The sequence below is a fragment of the Manis pentadactyla genome, chromosome 2 (genome assembly GCF_030020395.1).
Source record: "Manis pentadactyla isolate mManPen7 chromosome 2, mManPen7.hap1, whole genome shotgun sequence".
NCBI classification, from domain to species: Eukaryota; Metazoa; Chordata; class Mammalia; order Pholidota; family Manidae; genus Manis; species Manis pentadactyla.
The window spans coordinates 231,314,249-231,335,834 of NC_080020.1; the positions used below are offsets into that span (position 1 = coordinate 231,314,249).

Consider the following 21,586-nt stretch of genomic DNA (forward strand, 5'->3'; position numbering starts at 1 on the left):
CAGAATAGGCAGCTAGGAACCAGGGTGCTGGGGCACGCTCTGCAGTTCCTTGGCCTCTGCAGTGCCCGACACCTGCCCCTGGAACACACTCAGACGGCTGTGCCATGACCCTGGGAACGGAGGGCTGTGCCCTCCTCGCTGCCCGCCTGCAGGATTCATTTCCTCTGATGGGACCAGGTTTGGGATGTTGGTCCCCCAAGATGCTGGCTTTCATCTCAGAATACCAAGAGTATTTTCCCCAGTGGCTCATCTCTGCTCCATCTTGCTGCTGAGTGGGTTGTCTGAAATACGCTTATTAATTATTGATAACTTTGTTGATTTTTAGATTGTACTTGCCTTTAGCAATGGCAGTTTGTAAAAGCGCCCAATTACTTTAAACACACACCAAGGAGAGACCTCATTACAATGACCCACTGAGAGCGAAGGCTATCCACTAAAAATATTTTAATATATTAGAAAACATCTTACAACACATCAGACCAATATTCAAGAGTATTACATATGGAGACAAATATATAAATATATACATTTCCTTAAAATCTGAGACTTTCTATACACGCTCAACTTCAATTGAGATAACCTCCATTAAATTAACATTTAAAAAAAAAGGAATATGTTTCACAAAACTGAAACTCATTTACAACTGAAAAAATAAAGCAATGTGATATAAAAACTAAATTTGAATTTTACTGTAATGCTAAATATCCCTACTATCCCCCTCTTAAGAAAAATAACTATTCAAACATTTTGAATATTATGTTCAAATCCAGAAAGTACATAAGGAAGAGGAATGGTGACGTAAAAACGGCTGGAAAATGCAGCTAGAATAACAGCTAGAAAAGCTGATTTCTCAAGTGCAGCTTTTAGTTTTGTGTTGTATTGCCCTTTGGGGAAAGAGAAGTATTTTCCTTCAGCTGGAGAGAAATTCATTCCAACCCAGAGGAGCTGAGCTTCAGATTCAGATTTTGCTTCAAATAATAATGATCGAGCACCTGCTGAATGCAATGCCTTCACTGTTTTCGCATACATGATCTTGTTTGTGGAACTTACTCTTGTTGAATAATGTGAAGATCAGCAAAGTGCATTCATATTAAGTAAAAAAGCTGTTTTATGTTTATATTGATTATACTAAGGTCATTATATCTTAGATAATATCAAAAACCCATATGGGATAAAAGCTTTCTAATTCAGTTTTCTCCTAAAACTATAAAACAATATAATATGGAAAATGCATGACAACCCATTCTGCTTAGAATGGGACACAAAAATATTTCAGTTGAATTAAAGAGACTCACAATTTGAAGTAGGAATATCTTTCCTGAGTAAAAATTAGTACAAAACCAAACTTTCAAAATCACCAGGCCTTGAAAACAGTTTACGAAGTGCCATTTCCTCACAGCGGCCCAGTGCAATCAGGCAACACTGAAATGCCACCTAGTGGTTGACTCTGGAATGGCGGCTGGATTAACATTTTTCTTTGCATGGGCAAAAAATTTTCCATGATTTTGCTTTTTTTGAAACAGTGATAGGAGATTATTATCTTCCCGGCAGTGAGATACTGCCTAAGGTACATAAACAAACTGCATGTGATAGTTCCACAGGAGAGGATTTTGTTCCCTGACCCAGTTTCAATGACGTTGTCCCTCAAGCCCTTTTCTTGGGTGTTAGAAAGGGAAGATACTGTCTCTTCTCATATTGACCTAGATTATATTCTTATTCCAAGTGGTTCAGAGTTAATTAAAAAATATTCTATGGTACCATGGCTTCATTTACATAAAATCCAGGTACATTCTAGACTCTTCATCCATTTCTTATCTGCCCGGGGATTTTTCAGAGCAACTCATGCCAATCCAATAAGCTGTCACTTTTCAGAGACATGGGGACAGCTACCTATTTAAATAAACCCATATATTGTTGCTTGATGGATTCATGTGGCTTGAGCAGTAGGTTCACAAAGCAACCCAAGCCCTGACTCCATGTCAGCGTCATCATGAAATGCAAAGTGTATCTTCATTTTGCTGAGAACCTTGGAAGAGAAAGGTGACCAACAGAGACAGCAGATGGTCCTGGACTAGTCAGTGTGGACCCCGGGCGTGCAAAGCATGGGCAGATTGATTATCTCCTTCTAGCCACTTATTGAAGACTGATAAGATTATCATTTTGGAACAACTGTCAACTATTTCTAAACTTCTGGGTACAAAATTCAAGACTGCAATGGTGTAAAGCCAGAAAAGGGAAGAGGATAACAAGGAGCAGAAATAATCAGGTGTGATACTTAGTAATTTTTCCAGATGTGAAAATTGGCATCTTGATATTTAACAGAAAAAAAACTATATGAAATATAAAAGAACTGAACTGGAAAAATAGCTTCAAAATGGAAATGCAGGAATTACAATGCACACTGCTCAAAAAACATTAAATCCAAAATAAGCTAATTAACTAAAGGTATTGTTTTGCATTATCTATGGATTTCAATGATTCAAGTTATTGATGTGTTCAGTTACCACAGATAATCAGATAGCTGTGTCACAGGAAGTCAGATTTGGGGCCACGGAGAAATGCCCATAGCAATCACTGCTCACAATGGCCACTACACTTGGAGTCTTAGGAAGAGTCGCCCCCAGGTGGGCTGAAGGCTTGATCCCCTCCCAGCTTTACCAGTCCAGCTTCAGATCTGCCTTGCTCCATACATACTTTCCTCCTCGCTTCAGAAACATCTTTTCATCAAACCCGCTGAATTTTATAGCTTCTTGTACTCCAACATCCAAAATGGACTTGGAAGGATCCTTCCGCCCGTTTCTACAATTCAGGAAGCGCATCTAGGAAATTCACAACAGAAACTGACATATTTCTATACAATTTATCCTGGAAAACTCAATTTTGAGTATTAATCCAAAATGATTTTTCATATTCCAGTCATCTCATAAACTGTCTATTGAAAACTGTGGGCCAGATACTATAGTAAAGATGCTGAGCTCCCTGGACACCGTCTCTCCTCAACTGGCTTGTGATAACCAGCATGAACACATTAGGTCAGTGGAATGCATGTGATGCAGCATTTTATACATGTCGCAAGAGGTGCATTCCCTGCTCTGGTGGTGGTTGGGTAATCAGAAAGACTTGTGGAAAATGCAGATCTCTGAATTATGCTTTGAAGTTGAAGGCTAGAGAGAACTCTTACAGAAGTGCAGGAACATGAAACAGTATGGTGTGGCTGGGAAACTGTATGTAGATGGTATAACTGAAATGAAAATTGTGTGCATAAACATAGAAGTCTAAATATTAATAAAAGCTTCTTTTGAGAAAGGCAGAGAGAGGGACAAGGAAGGAGCTTCGGAGGCAGGCAGGCAGGCAGGCAGCAGATGGTAAAGAGACTTAAGTGTCCTGGCAGGGGTCTTGATTTTTATCCTCCCTTACAGGTCTTCACATGTCTAATGACCTACGATGACTCTGAGCACTGGGTAGCATTTTGTAGCAATCAGAATGTTGTGGAATCAAAATGCTCTTAAACTGTCAAAAGCAAATTTTGGTTCCACTCTGTTAGTTCCAACTGTGTGGAGATCAGAGAGTTTGTTGAGGAGCATCTGTCAAAAGCCCTAGCCAGTTTTGATAGTCCAAAAATAAACCATTTGGCTTTTCCTTTCTGCCTTGAACCCACAGACTGAACGTTGGGTGTTATCACCTTTCCCTGTATGCTCTTCCAATAAAGAAAGCTCATGTTGACAAAAAATGAAATGGCTGTGAAACATCATCGATTAACTTGAAAATAATAAAAGACCAAAAGTCGGGACAAGCATGTCTCAAAACACCAAATCCAATTTCAATATTGAACCCATTTTTCTTGTTAGAGCTCATTTCTTAGAAACAGGTCTTTGAATGGAATTATTTTGGCAGAAGTTTATGGATCTAGGAAAAGAGAGATAGAGAGATAAAGGGAAGGAACAGTGATTTGTGTTTCAGTTTTGAGATGGGTGGATCTTCCTTTTCATCTGGAAGCTGTGGGAGTACAGATCATATCAGTGGCTTTTGGAGAGGAACGGTGATATCTTTTTAACAAAGTCGGGATTTGTCAGGACTAGCTGGCAGCAGTGGAAATATTAAAGGTAATTTGAAGCATGACATGACCTCCCTCCAAGGTACCCTGGGTGTTCTGGTGCCGGAGAACCCCCAGCCCAAGACAGCATGAGAGCAGACTCTGCTGTGTGCTGCATCAGCCTCAACGAGGCTTCCGTGAGTCCTCACTCAGGGAGAAGCCATTGCCAGGGGCTTCGTGCAAATACAGGGACTGGTGCAAGCTAATGCTCAAGGGCTTAGCTCAGAATGGGACTCTGTGATACTAATGCTCGACAGTGACCATAAGAATATGAGATGCTGACTAAGAAGAACACATACACACTAAATGACTATACTCATTATAGCTCAGCTCTGGCATTGCTGCTTGATTTATTTGTAAGTGATAATTTTATAATTCATCAGACATACTTACATATTCATCCAGAATAAGGTAGGAATCTTTCATCTGCAAAGGAGAAATTCAAAACAGATTTAGTTTCAAGGGTATTTTCCAGTATGTATGTTCAACTCTTAGTCTTACGATGTGCGTGTATTTTATTACTTCTGGATTCAACATTTCTGATGTGGCTTGAGCGTCTTTGGCTATGTTCCTTACAGGGCATGTCCCTTACAGGAGCGTCCACTCCCTCCATCCAATATGCCTCTCCAGGGGCATCTATTTATGTCCATTCAGATTCCAGAAGATTCCATCTGGCTTGGATTCTCTGCTCCATGTGGAAAGGGTCAAATGTCACTCTGAAAGCTTCTCTGACAATGAGATCCCCAGGCTAGTTCCCCCATTTCCTCTAGCTGTGGGAGAGCCTTGGGATTCTCCAAGGCTGTGTCCACCACGCATATAGTTGCCCCCCTTTGCAACATGTAGAGCAGACCCCCTTTTGTGCTATTACTTGGGAGCTTACCTGAGAATTTTAGTAGCTGTTACGTCATTACTGCATTATTACTTGTAACTGGTTATGCCTTCTATAGGTACAGAGAGGGTGTACTTGGACTTCTCTACCTTCAATACCACCCCTCTAGGTATGGGTTGGCAAACAATTTTCTGTAAAAGGGCAGGTGGTGAATATTTTCAGCCTTTTCAGCCTTGTAAGCCATGTGGCCTCTGGGCCACTAACGAACCCCACAGCTGGCCTATGGCCGCTGGAGACACACACGGATACTGGGTGTGCTGTGTTCCTCTACAACGCAAGGGACTTGAAAATTGATTTTCTTATCATTTTCACTGGTCACAAATGTTATTTCTATTTTGACTTTTCCCCCAACATGCTTAGCTCTCATCCCAGGTTGTCCCTCTGGCCCAGTTTGCTGACTTCCGTGCAGGGCAGGTCAGGACCTGCCACTGGCTGTCTGGGGGTGAGCCAGGGGCATATAAAGCACAGAATCACAAGCTCACTGGGGACCCGCCCACTGGCTTACAACCCTGGATGCTTCCCGGGTGAAACCTGAAACTGAACCCAGGTAGAGGGCAGGGTGAGACCAAGGAGAGAGGCCGGCCTTCCAGCCAGACGGGCAGCTGGTGTGATAAGCAAGGGATTGTCTGGGGCAGGTGCAAGAATAGATCTTCACACCACCCACCAGAATCTCACAGTTTACAGAGAGGCCTCACTGGGGTTCACCCACGTGCACATCCCAGATGTTCTCAACACCACAGCGCTCTCTCAAGGCTAAGTCCTAGGATCAGCTCCTTTGTGGCAATGCGGCAGAGTATACGGTCTAAGGACAGGGCAGAAGCTCATTCAAAGGACCCCAAGCCGGCAGGTGCAGGGCCGATGGTGGACCTCAGCCTGAGAGCCCTCCCTCCCATCTCTCTATGCTGAACCCCATAAATAACAGTGGGTGGAGCCCTTGGGCAGAGATTTCCCTCCTTGGAATTAATGCAAAGGTGTGATGGTGAAGAGAACGGCACTTGCTCTATACAACCTTCTGGTTGGACTCGGGCACCAAGCAGGACACCTCTTTGTGGCGGTCCAGAAATCTCTCAAACTCCTCATCACTGATAATGAACCGCTCTGCCTGTCTCAGAGCATCTTCTCCAGCATTCTCGCCCTCAATTATGAGGCACTGGAAGACCTGAAACACAAGCGTGGTGAGTGCTTTTTGCAAAGAGCTGTCTGTCTGTTTTTACTCCAAACCTCATTTCTCCCCCACCCCCCACCCCCCCTTCATCTCTTTTGTACAAAAACAATCTGCAGACAAGGTGCTGTCTGGAAAGATGTTGCTCTGGGCACACAAGAGCTCACCATGAATTTTAAGAGGCACAAGTGCCCCTAAAATATAAACTTTAAAAACTGGTCCAGATTATGTTCTATCTAATCTTACAATCTAATTTTTTCAGACTACAAAGTAAATGCTGTTCATCAAATGGAACATGGACACTACAAAAACATCAAGAAAATGAACGAATCATTTGTAATCCCCAAACCAAGAAATATCTATTTTCAAAATGTTGTTGTTTCCACTGGTTTCATCCTTAGTAAAGCCTCTAGAATATGTTTGTTTTTCAGTTACTGTAGAAGGATAGTTTTCTAAAGCCAATAAGAGTCTTTTTCATAATTTTTTTAAGTAAATTCATGTGTGTGTGTGTGTGTGTGTGTGAGAGAGAGAGGTGTTACTCTGCCACAGGAATGCCAACATCTGAAAAGGAAACCGCTGGCCCAGGGACTTGTTCAGGTGACAATAGATGGCAGCTGATCAAAGAGGCCCAGCACAGAGCTCAGGTCGGTGGGGTTTGATGGAAGGGGGGATTCTATACAGCATTTAATAAACATTTGAGTAGCCTTAGATGCCCTAAATGCCACCTTCTTGCTTATTCTGTTGGCCCCCAGAGTAAGTCAATTAACCATTATTAAAAACAACTCAAAATGTTCTAAATGCCCTAAATGCCACCTTCTTGTTTACTCTGTTGGCCCCCAGCCACCCTCCTTGGCTCCCCTGTTCTTTGATATCTGTAGCCAGAGTTGTGGCTCAGTATACCAATCAAACACTGTAAAAACTAAGTAACATTTCCAGCTTCCCTAACTCATTGCCACATATTGCAGGGTAACCTCAAAACATAATAAGGTAATCACTTTCCCCTTGTCCTGAACTTGGTTTTGAGTGTGGGCATGGGATTTAAAACATTCCAGGCAGCTTGGGAGGAAAGGTTTTCTTTGAGTGGTGAGCCTTCTAGTCTGGACAGACTTTGTTCCCCAAATCTTCCCCAACCATCTTTCAGGGCACAGCCAAATACCCTTCTACATGAACACTTCCAGGCACTTTGGCAGAATTAAGCTTTGCCTGTTCCACTTCCCAGATTATCTGAGCGTACACCGTTTTAGATTATATAAATTTTGCCACCTCTCTTTTTCTTACTAGAATGGAATCTTAAAATTTATCCTTAGTTGCATCCATTCTGGGGTCCAGGCATAGATTTCCGATAGCTACATAACAATTCCTAGGGCAGTTTGTTAAGCATACATACTCATGCAAACCCTCTGGCTCATGTCTGTCCAGAGCTCCTGTTTCAGGACAGTGGGTATTGGGAGAGGTCCAAGAAGCTGTTTTTTAAACAGTTCCTTGAGTTGATTCTGAAGAATAGCCAGGGATAGAACACTTTAATTTAGGATTATCTACAAGCATCTGCACAGTGTAGATGCTCTAAATTTACCTTGAATTGGCTTGCGTGTATTTGAGCTTTAGGCTTTGTAGTAGCTGATAATGGGGCCAGTCCTAAAGCACAAACCTTGGTGAACAAATCTTGGAGAATGCATGTTGCTACAATTTGGGAATGGCCTTGCCCCCAGTGTCTTCTAATAGTTCAATAATAAATGCATTAACAGAATTTAAAAAGAACATATATTCTTTCTTAAATAAGCCAAGAGTTTTAAGAAGAAATCCAGTCCTATTACATTTAATAAGATTAGGCTTTCTATGCATATATTCTTCAAAACATCTCCAAACACTCAGTACATTTTTTGACCTTCATTCTCACCATATTCCAGGAGGGAATCAGGGCCAGTTTTCAGAAGGGCAAACGGAGGCAAAGAGAATGTAAGAAGTTTAAAGGAACACAGCGGAAAGGAGGGCCCGGCCTGGGTCTCTGGGCTGGCTCAGCAGGCCCACTGTCCCCTTAGCCCTGTCACTGTGGTTCAGTGGAGCAAGTCTCTCCAGGACGTTTTCTTACAGGCAGAGGAAGTGGCTCTCGGTACCTACTTTCCAGCGGACAGGGCTCAGGGCTCTGATCTGCTCCTTCATGTCCTCTTCCACATTGAATCGATTAATGACAGAATTTATCTTGAAGGCCACTCTGTAATCTCTACACCACGTTCTCAGCTTCTGAAGATTTTCCACGTGGTTCTTCTTGCCTTGACCACGGCCAATAAGGACATTAACTTGCTCATCAAAGCTGTCGCAGGAGATGGCGAGAATGTCCAAGTAGTCACCTAAGGGAAATGACCGTCCTTAAGTTTTTCCATCCAAGGACCAGACCCTTTAGGTGGTTTCCATGTCTTTATGTTAAAATGTATTTTGCTTGGCCCTCTAATTTTAATTTTTAAAACGGCACTTTTCATTGTGCCCACAAAACTCACTGGTACGTGAATTACACTTCCCACCTGTGTAACATAATCCTGAGCAATTCATATACACACAATGGGATGATGGAGGTACTTACACTGGACCGTCCTGAAACTGGGCACATGCAACCTGGGGCCAGAGTAAGTCCATAAGTGAGCCCTTATCAACCTATGTAAAAGAGGTTCCACATTAACTGCTACACTGGAATCATGCAGTGTCAGAGGCAGGTAGTTACTTTGGATCTATGAGCATTTATGGCTTCCCTTCTCTTTTTCTCATCACATAAATAAAATTGCTTTGTAGAAGAGCCCTGATATTCCTGCCAAGTTCTTTGGTTTCTTCATGACATCTTTTGTTAGCTTGATTCATCATCTAAGTATGTAGAGAGATGCTGTGCTAACCGGGCGCAGGTGTGTTAGCCAAGATGGATGGGAGTCTGAGGAAGGAGCCGGTGCCCAGGGCCCCTCCCAGCCAGAGCCTAGGCAGCAGGCTGCTACTGGGGCCCAGGGAAGGTCGGTGAGCGTGACCTTAGTATTGTCCCTCTTGCATTGGTTTCTGTAACATTAGTGTCTCCTCTGCCCTGTCTTTCCTCCTTTTATTTCTCCGGCTGCTCCACGCTGTCCACCTGGACATCCTCTTCCGCCCAGTCATTCACTGTCCACACCCTAACAGTGGACTTGAATCGGAGTGTTCCTTGTTATTGGGACCTTGCAGGACTGACTGCAAAGTTAAGTCTCAAACTACCTTCAAATTATAGAAACCAGAGATTCCAGAACTCCTTAAGCATCTTCTCTAATTTCATAATCTTAAATTTAATTTCAATTTCAGGGCTATTTTAATGTTATCCACCTGCATGCCCTCCACTTCTCAGGAAAAATTTGAGAAAGACTGAAGTGATTGGTCATCCTGAACTCTTGAGCTACTATGAGTGAGTTATGATCTATGACCTATACATCCCTGGTCGGCCCATCACTGTAACTAGTCTCTAGTTTTCCCAAGGGCAAGCACTTGTCTTTGACTTATTTTCCAGCCTCAAAGCATCTAGCACAACCTGGAGCCAGAGTAAGGCAATTAACTATTATTAAAAACAACTCAAAATGTTCTAAAAACTGATCTCAAATAAATCCCAATGGCATATCATGTTGGAAAAAGGCTAACTGAACAAGTGGTGTAGAACAAAACCAAAAATACAGAGACCTGTCAGTTATAGTAAAGGCTTACCTAGTTGATTTCCAGGTCAGCTGACAATCTCAAAGTCAATTGCTTTATTCTGCCATCTCTCCAGCTTTTGCTGTGTGACTATGATACCCCATCCTCCTGCTCCCAGAATTTCTCATCAAAGCCTTTGTGAGGAGAGAGTTAGCAGAGAAGTCTGCTCAGTCCTCACATGTCTCTAGGAAAGCCTGGAACCATGATGGAATCTTGGCCCACCCCTGCAGGTATGGCTGCCAGGATGCTGTGTGTGTGCCTAGAGCAATGGGGCATGTTAAATCAACTTGTCAAGAGTTGTCAGGGTTGTTCAGCAAGATTCATGATGCACCTGGTTTCATTGCCGGGGGTCCTGAGTTGGTTCCCACGTCTGGTTGCATAGCTGTATGTGCCTCTGTGAACAGCCCTGAATAAAAACCTCAGACCCCAAGCCTCAAATGAGCATTCCTGGGCAAAGACATCCCACACATGTCCCTGCAGTTCCCTGCTACAGAGAAAGCACATCATGTGTGTCCTAGATGGGGAAGGACTCAGAAACTTAGGAATGCCCTCTCCGGACTCCGGAATTGCCCATCTTTTTCCTGCTGTTTCTGCACTGCATCCTTTGCTCTAATGAATCTTAACCATGAACAGAACTGGCTGAGTCCTGTGAGTCTCCTAGAAAATTGCCAACCTTGGGGTGTGTGGGAGCTCCAAAATAGCTCTCTTCACCCACTCAAGTACACAGACCCACCCCTAGTCCTTTACACCAGAGGTAGAAAATTGGCAGCTTGCAGACTACATAGGTATACTCAAACATTTTGTTCCTCAGGGCATCTAAAAATATTTCAAGTTATATGCAAATATTTTTATTTGGAGGATTTAACATAGACTGTAGATTTCTGATGTATCTTTAAAAATTTGAGGATATGACAACACGATCCCTAAATTCCCAAAGAGTATAAAAATCAGTGGAAGCTCATAATGGGCTGCCTGTTTGTCCACTACAACAGGGGGTGGTGCCTCCCATTCTTCACAGTCCTCACACTTCCGTCCTGTCTCCCTAGCACTGATTTGGCTTTTCTCATGCACTTCCAAGTTTGCTGATTTACACCACCTTTACCGCATGCCCTCTGTGCTCCTGACCCGGAAGTGCAGTGGTCCCCTGCCCCCTTTGTCAAACACACTGACCAGCACGTGGATCCGGTCTTGGAGGGAAAGCACTGCCCAGGGACACGCCCAAGAAGGCTGACTAATTACTCTCTTGTTATCTGGCTCCCTGAACCATTCTTACCCTATAAATCCACTTCTTCCCAAAGCTTACTTTTGAACTGATAGACTCCTGTTTCACTGACTCCCTTCATGGACATACTGGTTTAACATACTGCCTCTTAATCTTTCCTGATTCACCTTTTCTTATCTTCTTTTTCCACTCAATCTTCATCAGATGGGCTACACGACCCACACCCACAGTCTCCTCCTGCCCCATGCCAGTGTCTTCACCATCTCAGAAGGGGTATTTAGTCAGAGATCTCCTGTGAACACGCTCAACAAATCATAAATGTTACTGCCCTTTGAATGCTTTCAAGGCTCAAAGAGCATGTACAAAGCAAGGACAGAAAATGGTGCTCTGAGAATGTGGCTATAACTGTCTCCTAAAATGACGGTAGTAAGTAATAGCTAACCTTTTTTGAGTGCTTCTTAAGTTCCAGACCCTGTTTTGGGGATATTACAGTTATGTAAACCTTAGCTGTAAAGGACCTCCACAATCTTAGGACCAGGGGTTCATCATCCTGGCCGCCCAGTGGAATACTGTGGAGACCCCCAGATTAGCTGTGCATATGCCACAGGTTATGATATAGTTAGTCTGGGTCTAGTACCAACACAGTTAAGTGCTTGGGCAGCCAAACAGACAGACAAAGTTGAGAAACACTGTTTTAGTCCAATTGCTTAATTTATATGAGACTAATGCAAAATAGTTATTTCTGTACATTTAAATAAATTAGACATCATTCGCAAACAAACAGTAAGGGTACTGTGCATGTGTTACTGTCTGCATGGGTGGCCAAGCTGAAGCCATAGGTCTTAACACTTTCTGAATTGCAATGTCCCAGATCAGCGGTGCGACCCAGTACTTTGTTATCTATCTTGCCACACTTGTTTCCTTGGAGTGCCCCTGAACAGAAACGCCCATAACACACGAGCAGCATGAAAGAGTTTAGAATAGGCATGTTCGGTTTCTCCCCCTTCAGTGCCTGGCTGGCCTGGCCCTAGGCCTGGATGGCAGCAATAGGGGAACCAGCAGTGATGGCAGCCACAGCCAGGCATTAGGGAGCAAGCTCACCGTAATTCTTGAACCACCGCTCTCGGATCAAGCTCCCGTTGCTCACGATGCTCACGCTGGGCAGGTGCAGCTCCTCTTTGCAGAACTTTACCAGCTGGCCCAGGTACTCGCCCCGGTCATGGATGAATGGCTCTCCGCCTGAGAAGTTTATCTTCTCCATGCCTGTAAGAGGCGAAACATGCATCTTACCTTTTATTTACCTAGTTCACCAACACCCATTATTATTTTAATGGCAAACGTGATACTAAAAATGAAATAAAAATATCTCGTTATCGCCCTCCTCTAACCTGGTTTCCGCTCAAGCCCCCCAAGTGGGAATAACCAAGTATATAATCCAGGGCCATCCGCTGATGGTCCCGAAGGTGGGTTTTTTTTCTCCCCTCTTTTAGAATAGTTGCTCTTTTTCATGTGGGGAATCCATGACACAGACGGAAGCATCATTCGGAAGGCAAAAAGTGTGATGAGGCCACGCAGGGGTTTGCAAAGTGCAGGACCACCTGCACGCTGTGCTCTGTGGTCTGTCCTCAGCCGCCTGCAGCCCCGGAGAGGATTCCCCACCGCTCTGGGCCTCCCTCCCCTCTCCATGTGCTGGACGCCTCTCGTCCTGGAATCCTCGCTCTCTTCTTTCTTGGTTTACTTCCTTATTTTGGAAAATAATTTTAGGAGTTTTCAAAAAATGTAAAACTGTAAATTAAAATGAGGACATGTGTATTTCAAAATACACTGGTGGTCAGCAGTTCATCCAGCCATAATTGTCATCTGCAGGAACAGGGAAGGGAGCTCGCCTCGCTCGGGAGGGACAGCAGCGGGCCTGCCTTTTGCCTCTCGCCTCCTTCCTGCCTCATCCCTCTTTACAATCTCTGCACCATGTGATGGCTCCAATCTCTGGAACTTCCTATATTCTGGGGGCCAGTCTGGTGACTGTCCCTCAGCCAGTCCCCCCGTGGACTCATGTTGAAGCTGTCCAGCGGCCATAAATAGGTCACAACAACTACATGTTGATTTCTTTGTGGATTTGTTCCTCTTCTTCCCATCATTTCCCTGGAATTTTGCTGGAGCAGAGGAAAGATCGGAGAGAACGGGGATGAATGTGCACGATGAACCAGAAGGCCTGGAAGATCTGGAGATTCAGACTTTCATACAGTGACATGGTCACAGGGATTTCTTTTATAGTGCCATTCAGTTTGACTCAAGGCATTGAGTTTTTACGAGATGCTCTGTGCTAGTGGCCCATGTCAGAGTGGGTCCTTTCTAGAATGAACCCTTCAACACATCATCCTACTGAATGAAGCTTTAAATGCTCCCCTCACAGCATTCTGATGGGGGAGAAAGCACAGACACCTGGCAGCACGCTCAGAGTAGAGGCCGGAGCTCCTGCTGGCCAGGATGCGGGCAAGGAAGAGAAAGGGGATGAGTCACAGAAATGGAGCAGACGTGAACTCAGAGGTCAAAGGAGCCCCAGGCCCAGTGAGAACAGCAAGCTGACTTGGTCATAGGAATGAAATGATTACAAACACTGACTAGAAGAGCAGAGGGGTGCAGGGAACTTACTAAAGTGCAAACAGCACAACACCCCATAAAGCTCCCTGAGAATGGGATTTGCTAATCCACCTATTCAACAAGCTTTGTATCTCCTAAGTCCCCAGTACTGTGCTTTGCAATTAATTTGTGGCTCCCATGGCAACAGAGCTTTTACAATTACCAGGTGGTGAGGCCAGCTGGAGGCTGGTTGGTCTCTCTTCTTGAGTGATTCACTAAGCCCACACCCTAAGTGCCTCCCCCATCAGACTCTCTCTCCAGGCCACTATGCTCTGGCCTCTGTGTCCAGGGCCAGACACACACAACCCGGGCCCCCCATGCCCAGAGCCTGCTGAAATTATTTCAGACCAGCCCAGGCTAAGTCTGTTCACCCCTGCTGTTGCCTTCCTGCAGAAACCACGCTAAAAGCTCTTGTGCAAAGTGCTCCCCACCCCCATATAGTGACCAAACCCAGGACTTCCCCGTGTGGTTGTGTGGCAAGTTGTGTTCCCCCAAGGAGCAGTGAGTGACAGATCTGTGGAGCTCCAGTTACCCTCTCCTGATCTGCGTCACACCTCCCCAGATCTTGCCCAAGAAAACAGGGTTAAAACAGTCAAGCAGGAAATAAATTATTACCCTGGTTTATAGGTGCAGGCACTGAGGCCCAGAAAGGTTCACGAGTTATTCGAGGTCGTAAGGCTATGGGCAGTGGACTGGGATGTGTGCCCCAGCTCCAGAGCCTCCATCACTGCAAGCAAGCCACCCTTCATGCCAGCTTGCCCACAACGGCCTGGCTCACAGGGGGCCAATATCACCTGGTAGCTCTTTGTGGAACCTCCTTTCGTTCTGATTCCCCTTCAGATAGGTCGGCTAGTAGACAGTGATGCATTACATCACCTCCCTAACTCTAACATGCTAGGAGGCTGCTGGTGTGATGATCATCATGATCAAATAAAAACATTATTCCCGAGAAGCGTGGTTCAATAGGGGCAGATAAACTGGAGAAAACGAAATAGTGTATTGGCTGGTGGTGTAGCCCTTGGTGATTCTGAGGAGCCTGTTTAGAGGTGATGTAAGAATGAGAAAACTGAAGGAATAGGATGTAGAGACTGAGCTAAGATCTTAGACAAGGAGCAATGAATTCCCAGCGGCACCGACAGGCAGGAGCAATCACTGGACAGGGTGCGCCAAGGGCTGCTGCTCCTAGCGGCTCAATTCCTGTCCGTCTTCTCTGTAAAAGCCAGAGGAGCGAATAGTGTGTATTAGAAGCATCTTCACCCAGAAAAGTAAATTTAATTTTACATATAATATACACTTAGATTTAAATTTTAACTTATATGTTAATGTAAATTTAAATTTTTAATCATCACCAAAATAGATTTTCCTCTATTTGTCAGAAATCTCACAGGACACATAACCCATCCCGAATACAGCTGACTCTACTTTCACCGTTTTGACTCACTTTGATTTTGTTTACTTAAAATTGAGAGGTTATTGTAGGGAATTATTAGTTATAACCATAATAGTTTATACTCCAGTAAAAAAACACATAAGTATTTACTTATTTGTGACTTGAAACAACTCCTGAGGTTGGTATAGGAGTTATCATTGTTATCTACATTGTAAAGATGATTAAATGGATCCTCCGAAAAATTGAATGGCTTCACAAATCATGTAAGTGTTTGAGTAGGAACTCAAACCCTAGCCTCATGAATCAAGAGTCTATGTTCTTTCCAGAACACCAGACCTCTCTCACTCACTCATGCACATATTGATTTATCTATCCAAAAACATTTATTAAGCCCTTATTACATTCTAGATATTTTGCTAGATACAAAAATACATAGAATACTCACAGAGAAGGCACATAGTGGATCTCTGGCAAATTGCTGCACTGATGGACAGTGACTGCATTGGGGTGTGGGTGGGGAGTTGATAATATGGGTAAATGTAGTAACCACATTGTTTTTTCATGTGAAACTTTCATAAGAGCATATATCAATCATACCTTAATAAAAGATTTAAAAAACAATACACAGAATACTAAGATTCAACCTGGAACTCAAACTCTTTGGGGACCCAGATATTAAAAACAAAACAAACAGGAAAACCCCACAACCATACAATTCAAAATGTGCTGCAAAACACATTTGTAACAAGTGCCAGGGGGTCCCAAATGAGGTGGAGACAGCATTAATTCTTCCAGAAGAGGACCAGGAATAATTCTAAGGAGCTTTGGAAGTTCAGCAGCGGAGGCTGAGATGACCCACACTTCCGGGGGAGGACGTATGGTCCCTGGCTTGATGATGCGGGAATAGGGGAGAACAGGTGTAACGTGATGTGCGCACAGCAGGTAATACACTGGGCGCAGTGCTGATGGGAACCCCGGGCCTGAAGCCTGTGCTAACAAATTTGTGCTTGAAAACTGTGCAAGAGAGTTAAGTGGGGAAGCAAAGCATCACACACATATTTTAGCAATATAAGGTGCTTCCAAGGGGGACAGCAGAGCCAATGAAATCAACAGCAACAGTCCTGGTGAGAATTGGCCAGAGCCTGAACTAGACCCCTCAGGGCAGGGCAAGGTGGGTCTGCAGGTGAATCAGCTGTGGGTGACTGAGCAAACATAATGGGGAGCAAAATAAGTCAGGTCTGGCATAATGCAAACTGTGTGATTTTATTATATAAAATCAGGCAAAACGTTACCTAAAGTACAATATGTATGATAGAAGATAAGCTGGAAGGTCAGGGCAAGACAGGGGCTGGAAGGGAGCATGCACTGTGGGTGCTGTGAGGTCCTCTCTGCGTCTGGTGGCATTCATCTGAGTGTGGTTACTCCGTCACTCATTGAGGGGAACCCCCAGGATGTGTGCAGATGGGGGAATGTGTATGCATGCTATGCTTCTGTAAAAACGTCAGAGAAGCTGAGCAAAATGCAGGCAGTGTTACTGCAGTTGCTAACCTAGGAGGTGCCCAGGGAAGAGGGGAGGACCGGTGTGAAAGGGGAACAGATAGGAGTGAAAGGTGCAGCCTTCGCATGGGACGTCCTGAGCTCCCTCTGAGATGCCTGGGCCTTTCTAATGGGTGGAGCTCAGGACATTGCTGTGTTTGAGTTGTAAATAGTTTCTTTAAAGTGTCATGTTAAGAACACATAAACAACCGCAAATAAAAGACTCAAATATTACAATTCTTAGGTCAAAGGTTTTTTTCCAATGTTCCCCATTAACTGTTTCCGGAAACCCAATCCATCAGTGCTTTGGACCAGCTAGGAAGGTGGCATCCTTCCCAACCTGCCTGTTGCTAAGCGGGGCGGAGGGGAGCCTGGGGCGCGCGGCTCTGCAGCCCAGAGCGGCCGGTGCGGAGGTTTGCGCCCTTTGCGGCCGCGCCGCTCCGGGCACGCGGGAGACTCACCTGCCTCCCGGAGCAGCGTCAGCCCCCGCCGGGCCTCCTGCAGCGGGAGCACGAAGGAGGTTTTGGCCGTGTGGAAGCAGAAGCCGCACTTGTAGTTGCACTGGCGGGTGAAGTGGTAGTTGACGCTGGTGGGAGTGAGGGGCCGAGGGTCGCCCTCGTCCTCGTGCCCTGTGCACCCGGCTGCCTCTCTCCTGCCCCTCAGCCAGAGGAGCAGGGGCGCCAGGCTGCCCCACAGAGAGCTCAGAGGCTTCCTGAAAGCGCTCAGCAGCTTGCCTGCAAACGCCAGGGGCACGAGCAGCCACATGGTGGCGGGCGCGGGGCACTGCCTGCAGCTCGCAGCCTCACCTTATTTATATATGCCGGGCAACCTGTCACGCGGGGGCAGACACACTTCCCCAACTCACTCTCAGCTGAATTCAAGTTTCGATTTTTCCCTTGGTGAAAATGAAAGTTGGCACAGAGCCAGGACCCAGGCTGGGGCTGAGTCGGCATCCACTCTCCCTGGGTCGCCACCAACCCAGGCTGCTGCTGTAACAGCCCGCAGCTGGATACAGAGGCGGACCGCACTGTCTGTGTCTCCATCTAGCACCTGTCCGCAGAGCTAGGTGGACGTATAGCCCCTCTTTGTTGTTGTAAGACTCCTGTGTGACTTAACCCGTGGAAGCTTCTATCTGTCCCCTTCACATGGCGGCCACTCAGGGAGGGTCTGTTAGGAAAACCAAAAGACAGAAAGAATGGCCGGGAGGATGGGAAAGAACCAGCCAGCTACAGGGCCCTTTGGGGTCACAGTCAAAGCAGGCAGGCACCAATGACATATATGCCTCAATCCTCCATTAGGTATTCATCATAATGGATGCATTTTCATAGTGTTAAAATTTATATTTTCCTGCATATTTATACATTTCTATACCATTTCAAATCAACAGTAGGAAATCAGATGCTTTTCTAAAATGCTTCAGTGGCAAGAATTACTGTAGCTTGTTATTTATTCATTTTGACAGTTTTCTTAGAAAGCATTGTTGAATTTCGAACTGAAGTTCTGTCTTGTAGCTCCCTTGAATCTGAACTGTGTTTGAGCGTGTGGTCTCATGTTTTCATGAGACTTGTAAGAAGTTGGAATAGTCTTAATGGCTAAGCTTCTGGATCCACAAACCTGGCTCATCTCTTACTAGCTGTGTGACTTTGGTAAGACACTTTCTCTCTCTGGATCTTCATTTCCTTATTTGAAAGATGGTAAGACTGGAAATCTCATGGGATTTTTAGGAAAACTGAAAGTTCTGATTTTTGTGAGTCACTTAGAGCTGTGCCTGGACAATTATAAATGTTCTGTTAGGATTTGCTGTTGTTGTTCTGGGTAGTGTTATATTCTGAATGGAAACAAAGATGACTTACACTTTACTTGGAAGGGAAACTGGAATAAATTCAGCAAAGTATCAGTGTGTGCTTAATGATTAATGATTGTGCAATGATGGATATGATCCAAGTCCATGAAAGCTTCCTAGCCAAAAATATCTTAAAATATCATCATGGTTTGGCTCAGCTAAGAAATACTTTTTTGCTAGATCACATGTGTATGAAGAAATGAAAACCAAATCAGTTTGCATTTCAAATCTAATATCAGGTGTGGCACAGAGGAAACCACCCAGGCTTTTGAAGCCAAACATCACAATGCTTGACTCTGAGGTCAGCCAATAGCATGCCAAGTTCAGCACATGCCTGACACACAATGTTATATGTATGCTAGATATTTCTAACTCAGCATGCCAAGCACCTATCTGCATGCTTAATGTACATCATGTCATTCAATCCTTAAAACAAGCTGTGTGAATTAGACATTACTACCTATATGTCCCAGATGTTTTAACAAGATCAGACAGATAAAGAAATTTACCCCAAATTAAATCCTATTGGCTGACCTAGGATTCAAACCTTTTGATGTTTGGCTTCAGAAACCTGGGTGGTTCCCCTCTGTGCCACACCTGATACTGGATTTGAAATACAAACTGCTTCGGTTTTCATTTCTTCATACACTTGTGATCTATCAAAAAAAAAGAATTTCTTAATTGAGCCAAACCATGATGAGATTTTAAGATATTTTTGGCTAGGAAGATTTCAAGGACTTGGATCATATCAATTGTTGCATAATCAGTAATCATTAAGCATACACCTGATGTTCTACTGGATTTGCTTTCAGTTTCCTTTCTGAGTAAAATGAGTCATCTTTGTTTCCATTCAGAATATAGCACTACCCAGAACAACCACCATTTGCAACACTGCTCCATAATTAATAATTATGGTCCCTTTATTTTACTATTACTTCCCAAGTCTGTTCAATCCAGGCCAGTTGCTTTTATTCATTCATTTGTTCATTCTCTCATCTAGGCATTCTATTCTCTCTTTCCTTCCTTTCTTCTTTCCTTCAACAAATGTTTATTGAGAGCCTCCTGTATATCAGGATTGAATACAAATAAGTAAATAAGTAAGTTGAAGTCTCTTGCAGCAAAGAGCTCATGAAAGCCAGCGGGCACTTTGGTACTGTTTGAACATATGCTCAGTCCTTCCTACCTTGTCTTTCTCCATCTAAGAGGAAGACTCGGGAGTGGAGCCTTATTCAGGTTATAGCTTGCAAGGGCCACGGAGGGATTTCCTTTACCAACTGCTCAGGATGGGGGTGGGCTAGGGGGAGATCAAGGCAGCCTCTTCTTGTCCTCTCTTTCTCAGGAGTTGCCCATCTGTAAAGGCACCCGACACAACTGGGTAACAGCCAAGTGCCATCGCCATTTCCCCTCAACACCGCCCATCTCCGGTGCTCTCTGGTGTGGGCCATCACCGCAGTAACGCCAAACAGGGGATGCAGCACATTAGCTGGTTGCGGGGTTGTTCAGTTACTTCCAACCATCCTACTACTTCTTTGGTAGGTCTTTCATGGACGCATATTAAACATCAAGAAAAGCGCGCAATGCATAAAATTACAGCACAATGACTTTTTGTCAGAATGAATGCATGTAGGTAATGACCGTCTTGACCAAGAAACAGAGCTTTACTAGGACCCTGAAGTTTCCAGTTTCCTCCCCCAAGCCCTAAACCCTTCTTCTGACTCAAAGAAAACCCTGCCCTGTTTTCTAAAACCATACTCTTGGTCTGCCTGCTCTTGAAGTTCACATGGATGGGATCATGGCAAGTAACCTCTCTGTCCAGATGCTTTCCCTCAACATTACATTTGTAGATTATCCATTTTGTTGTGTTTCACAGTGGTTTTTGTTCCTTTCCACAGCCATCTAGGAGTCCATGGTCTAAACATACCACAATTCATTCAGTCATTGTTATGATGAGAATTTGGAATATTTTGCTATTACACTATGAATTTATCTTGTACATGGCTTTTGGTCAATTTATGTGAGGTCTATGCCCAGGAGTGGAATCACTGATTCATAAGCTACATGCATGTTCCCCTTTAGTATTATCTCCAAAGTGCTTCCCAGGGTGCCTGGATCAATTCACACTCCTGCCAGAGTAACAGAAGTTCCAGTTGCTCCACATCTTCTTTTTCACTTGGTAGTGTCACTGTTCACTGTTTTGTCTGGTTTAATTTTAGCTGTCCCAGTGGGTGAGTAGTGGTATCTCATTGTGGCTTTCGTTTCTAGTTTCCTCATGAGTAATGATGTTATGCCCCTTTTTATGTTCATTAGCCATTTGGATGTTCTGTTTTGTGAAGCACCTGTTCACATCCTTAGCCCATTTTTATAGTGGGGTTTTGTATTTTTATTGTTGATTTAGGACTTCATTGTACACCATGCACTTTCTTGTTTGTATGTATTGCAAACATTTTTAACTCTTTGGCTTTCCTGTTAACTCATGTACTGGTTGTAATTTAATTCATTTAATGAGTGTAATTTAACTAATTTACAGAGCTGCAATTGAGTGTGTGTGTGTGTGTGTGTGTGTGTGTGTGTGTGTGTATTTAAAGAAATGAAATGTAAATAGTGCTTCAAAATAAGTACTGTTCCTTGAAATTTTAGTTTCCTGTCTTGGGGTGTGTGTGTGGGGGTGTGTGTGCGCATATGTTTTAGGAGTCTCAAGACCACTCTAATGTTTGCTGACTGGCCAAAAGGACTCCTAGGCCTCAGGAGCAGGTTTCGCTCACAGGTAGGGTTTGTTCCAGGGAAAGGACGAGGATCAGCGTCCCCGGGCCTGGCTGTCTGAGCTCTCATTGGAAGTGCTTTCTGCCTGGCCGTGTGCTACAGGGAAAAGTATGAGACAGCCAGTCAGGGAAGCCTGCTTGAGTCTCTGGGTCTGGGGTTTCGAGTAGGGGTGCTGGACAGTTAGGGACATCCTGCCATGACCAGCCACGGTGGTCACCTAGTCTCAGGACCCCAACTGTGAACCATCGCCAATCTTGATGTTTGGGACACACAACACCCACCCACACCCCGCATCTGCCACAGAGGAGGAATTATTCCAACCAGCCCTGGGCCACCCGCCCTCCCCGCAGAAGGCCGCGCC

The 21,586-nt window shown here is 44.5% G+C and overlaps 1 protein-coding gene across 1 annotated transcript; it reads right to left on the minus strand.

The window, feature by feature from the left end:
• Positions 1-427: 427 nt before the first annotated feature.
• Positions 428-17,425, minus strand: RSAD2 (radical S-adenosyl methionine domain containing 2). Its single transcript, XM_036881783.2, has 6 exons — positions 17,084-17,425; positions 12,158-12,319; positions 8,263-8,492; positions 5,992-6,141; positions 4,487-4,519; positions 428-2,819 (listed from the first exon to the last, which is right to left on the minus strand). Exons 1-6 carry the CDS (start codon positions 17,385-17,387, stop codon positions 2,655-2,657), a joined length of 1,044 nt encoding a protein of 347 aa, XP_036737678.2. The 5' UTR covers positions 17,388-17,425; the 3' UTR covers positions 428-2,654.
• Positions 17,426-21,586: the final 4,161 nt, after the last annotated feature.

What these genes read in the sequence shown, in the direction of transcription:
- RSAD2 (XM_036881783.2), bottom strand. Translation starts at nt 17,387, where the DNA reads ATGTGGCTGCTCGTGCCCCTGGCGTTTGCAGGCAAGCTGCTGAGCGCT. An exon ending in GCGGTGGTTCAAGAATTACG is followed by an intron (nt 8,493 to 12,157) that starts GTGAGCTTGCTC and finishes CATTTCCCTTAG; the next exon opens with GTGACTACTTGGACATTCTC. An exon ending in TGCCCGAGTCCAACCAGAAG is followed by an intron (nt 4,520 to 5,991) that starts GTTGTATAGAGC and finishes TCTCCTTTGCAG; the next exon opens with ATGAAAGATTCCTACCTTAT.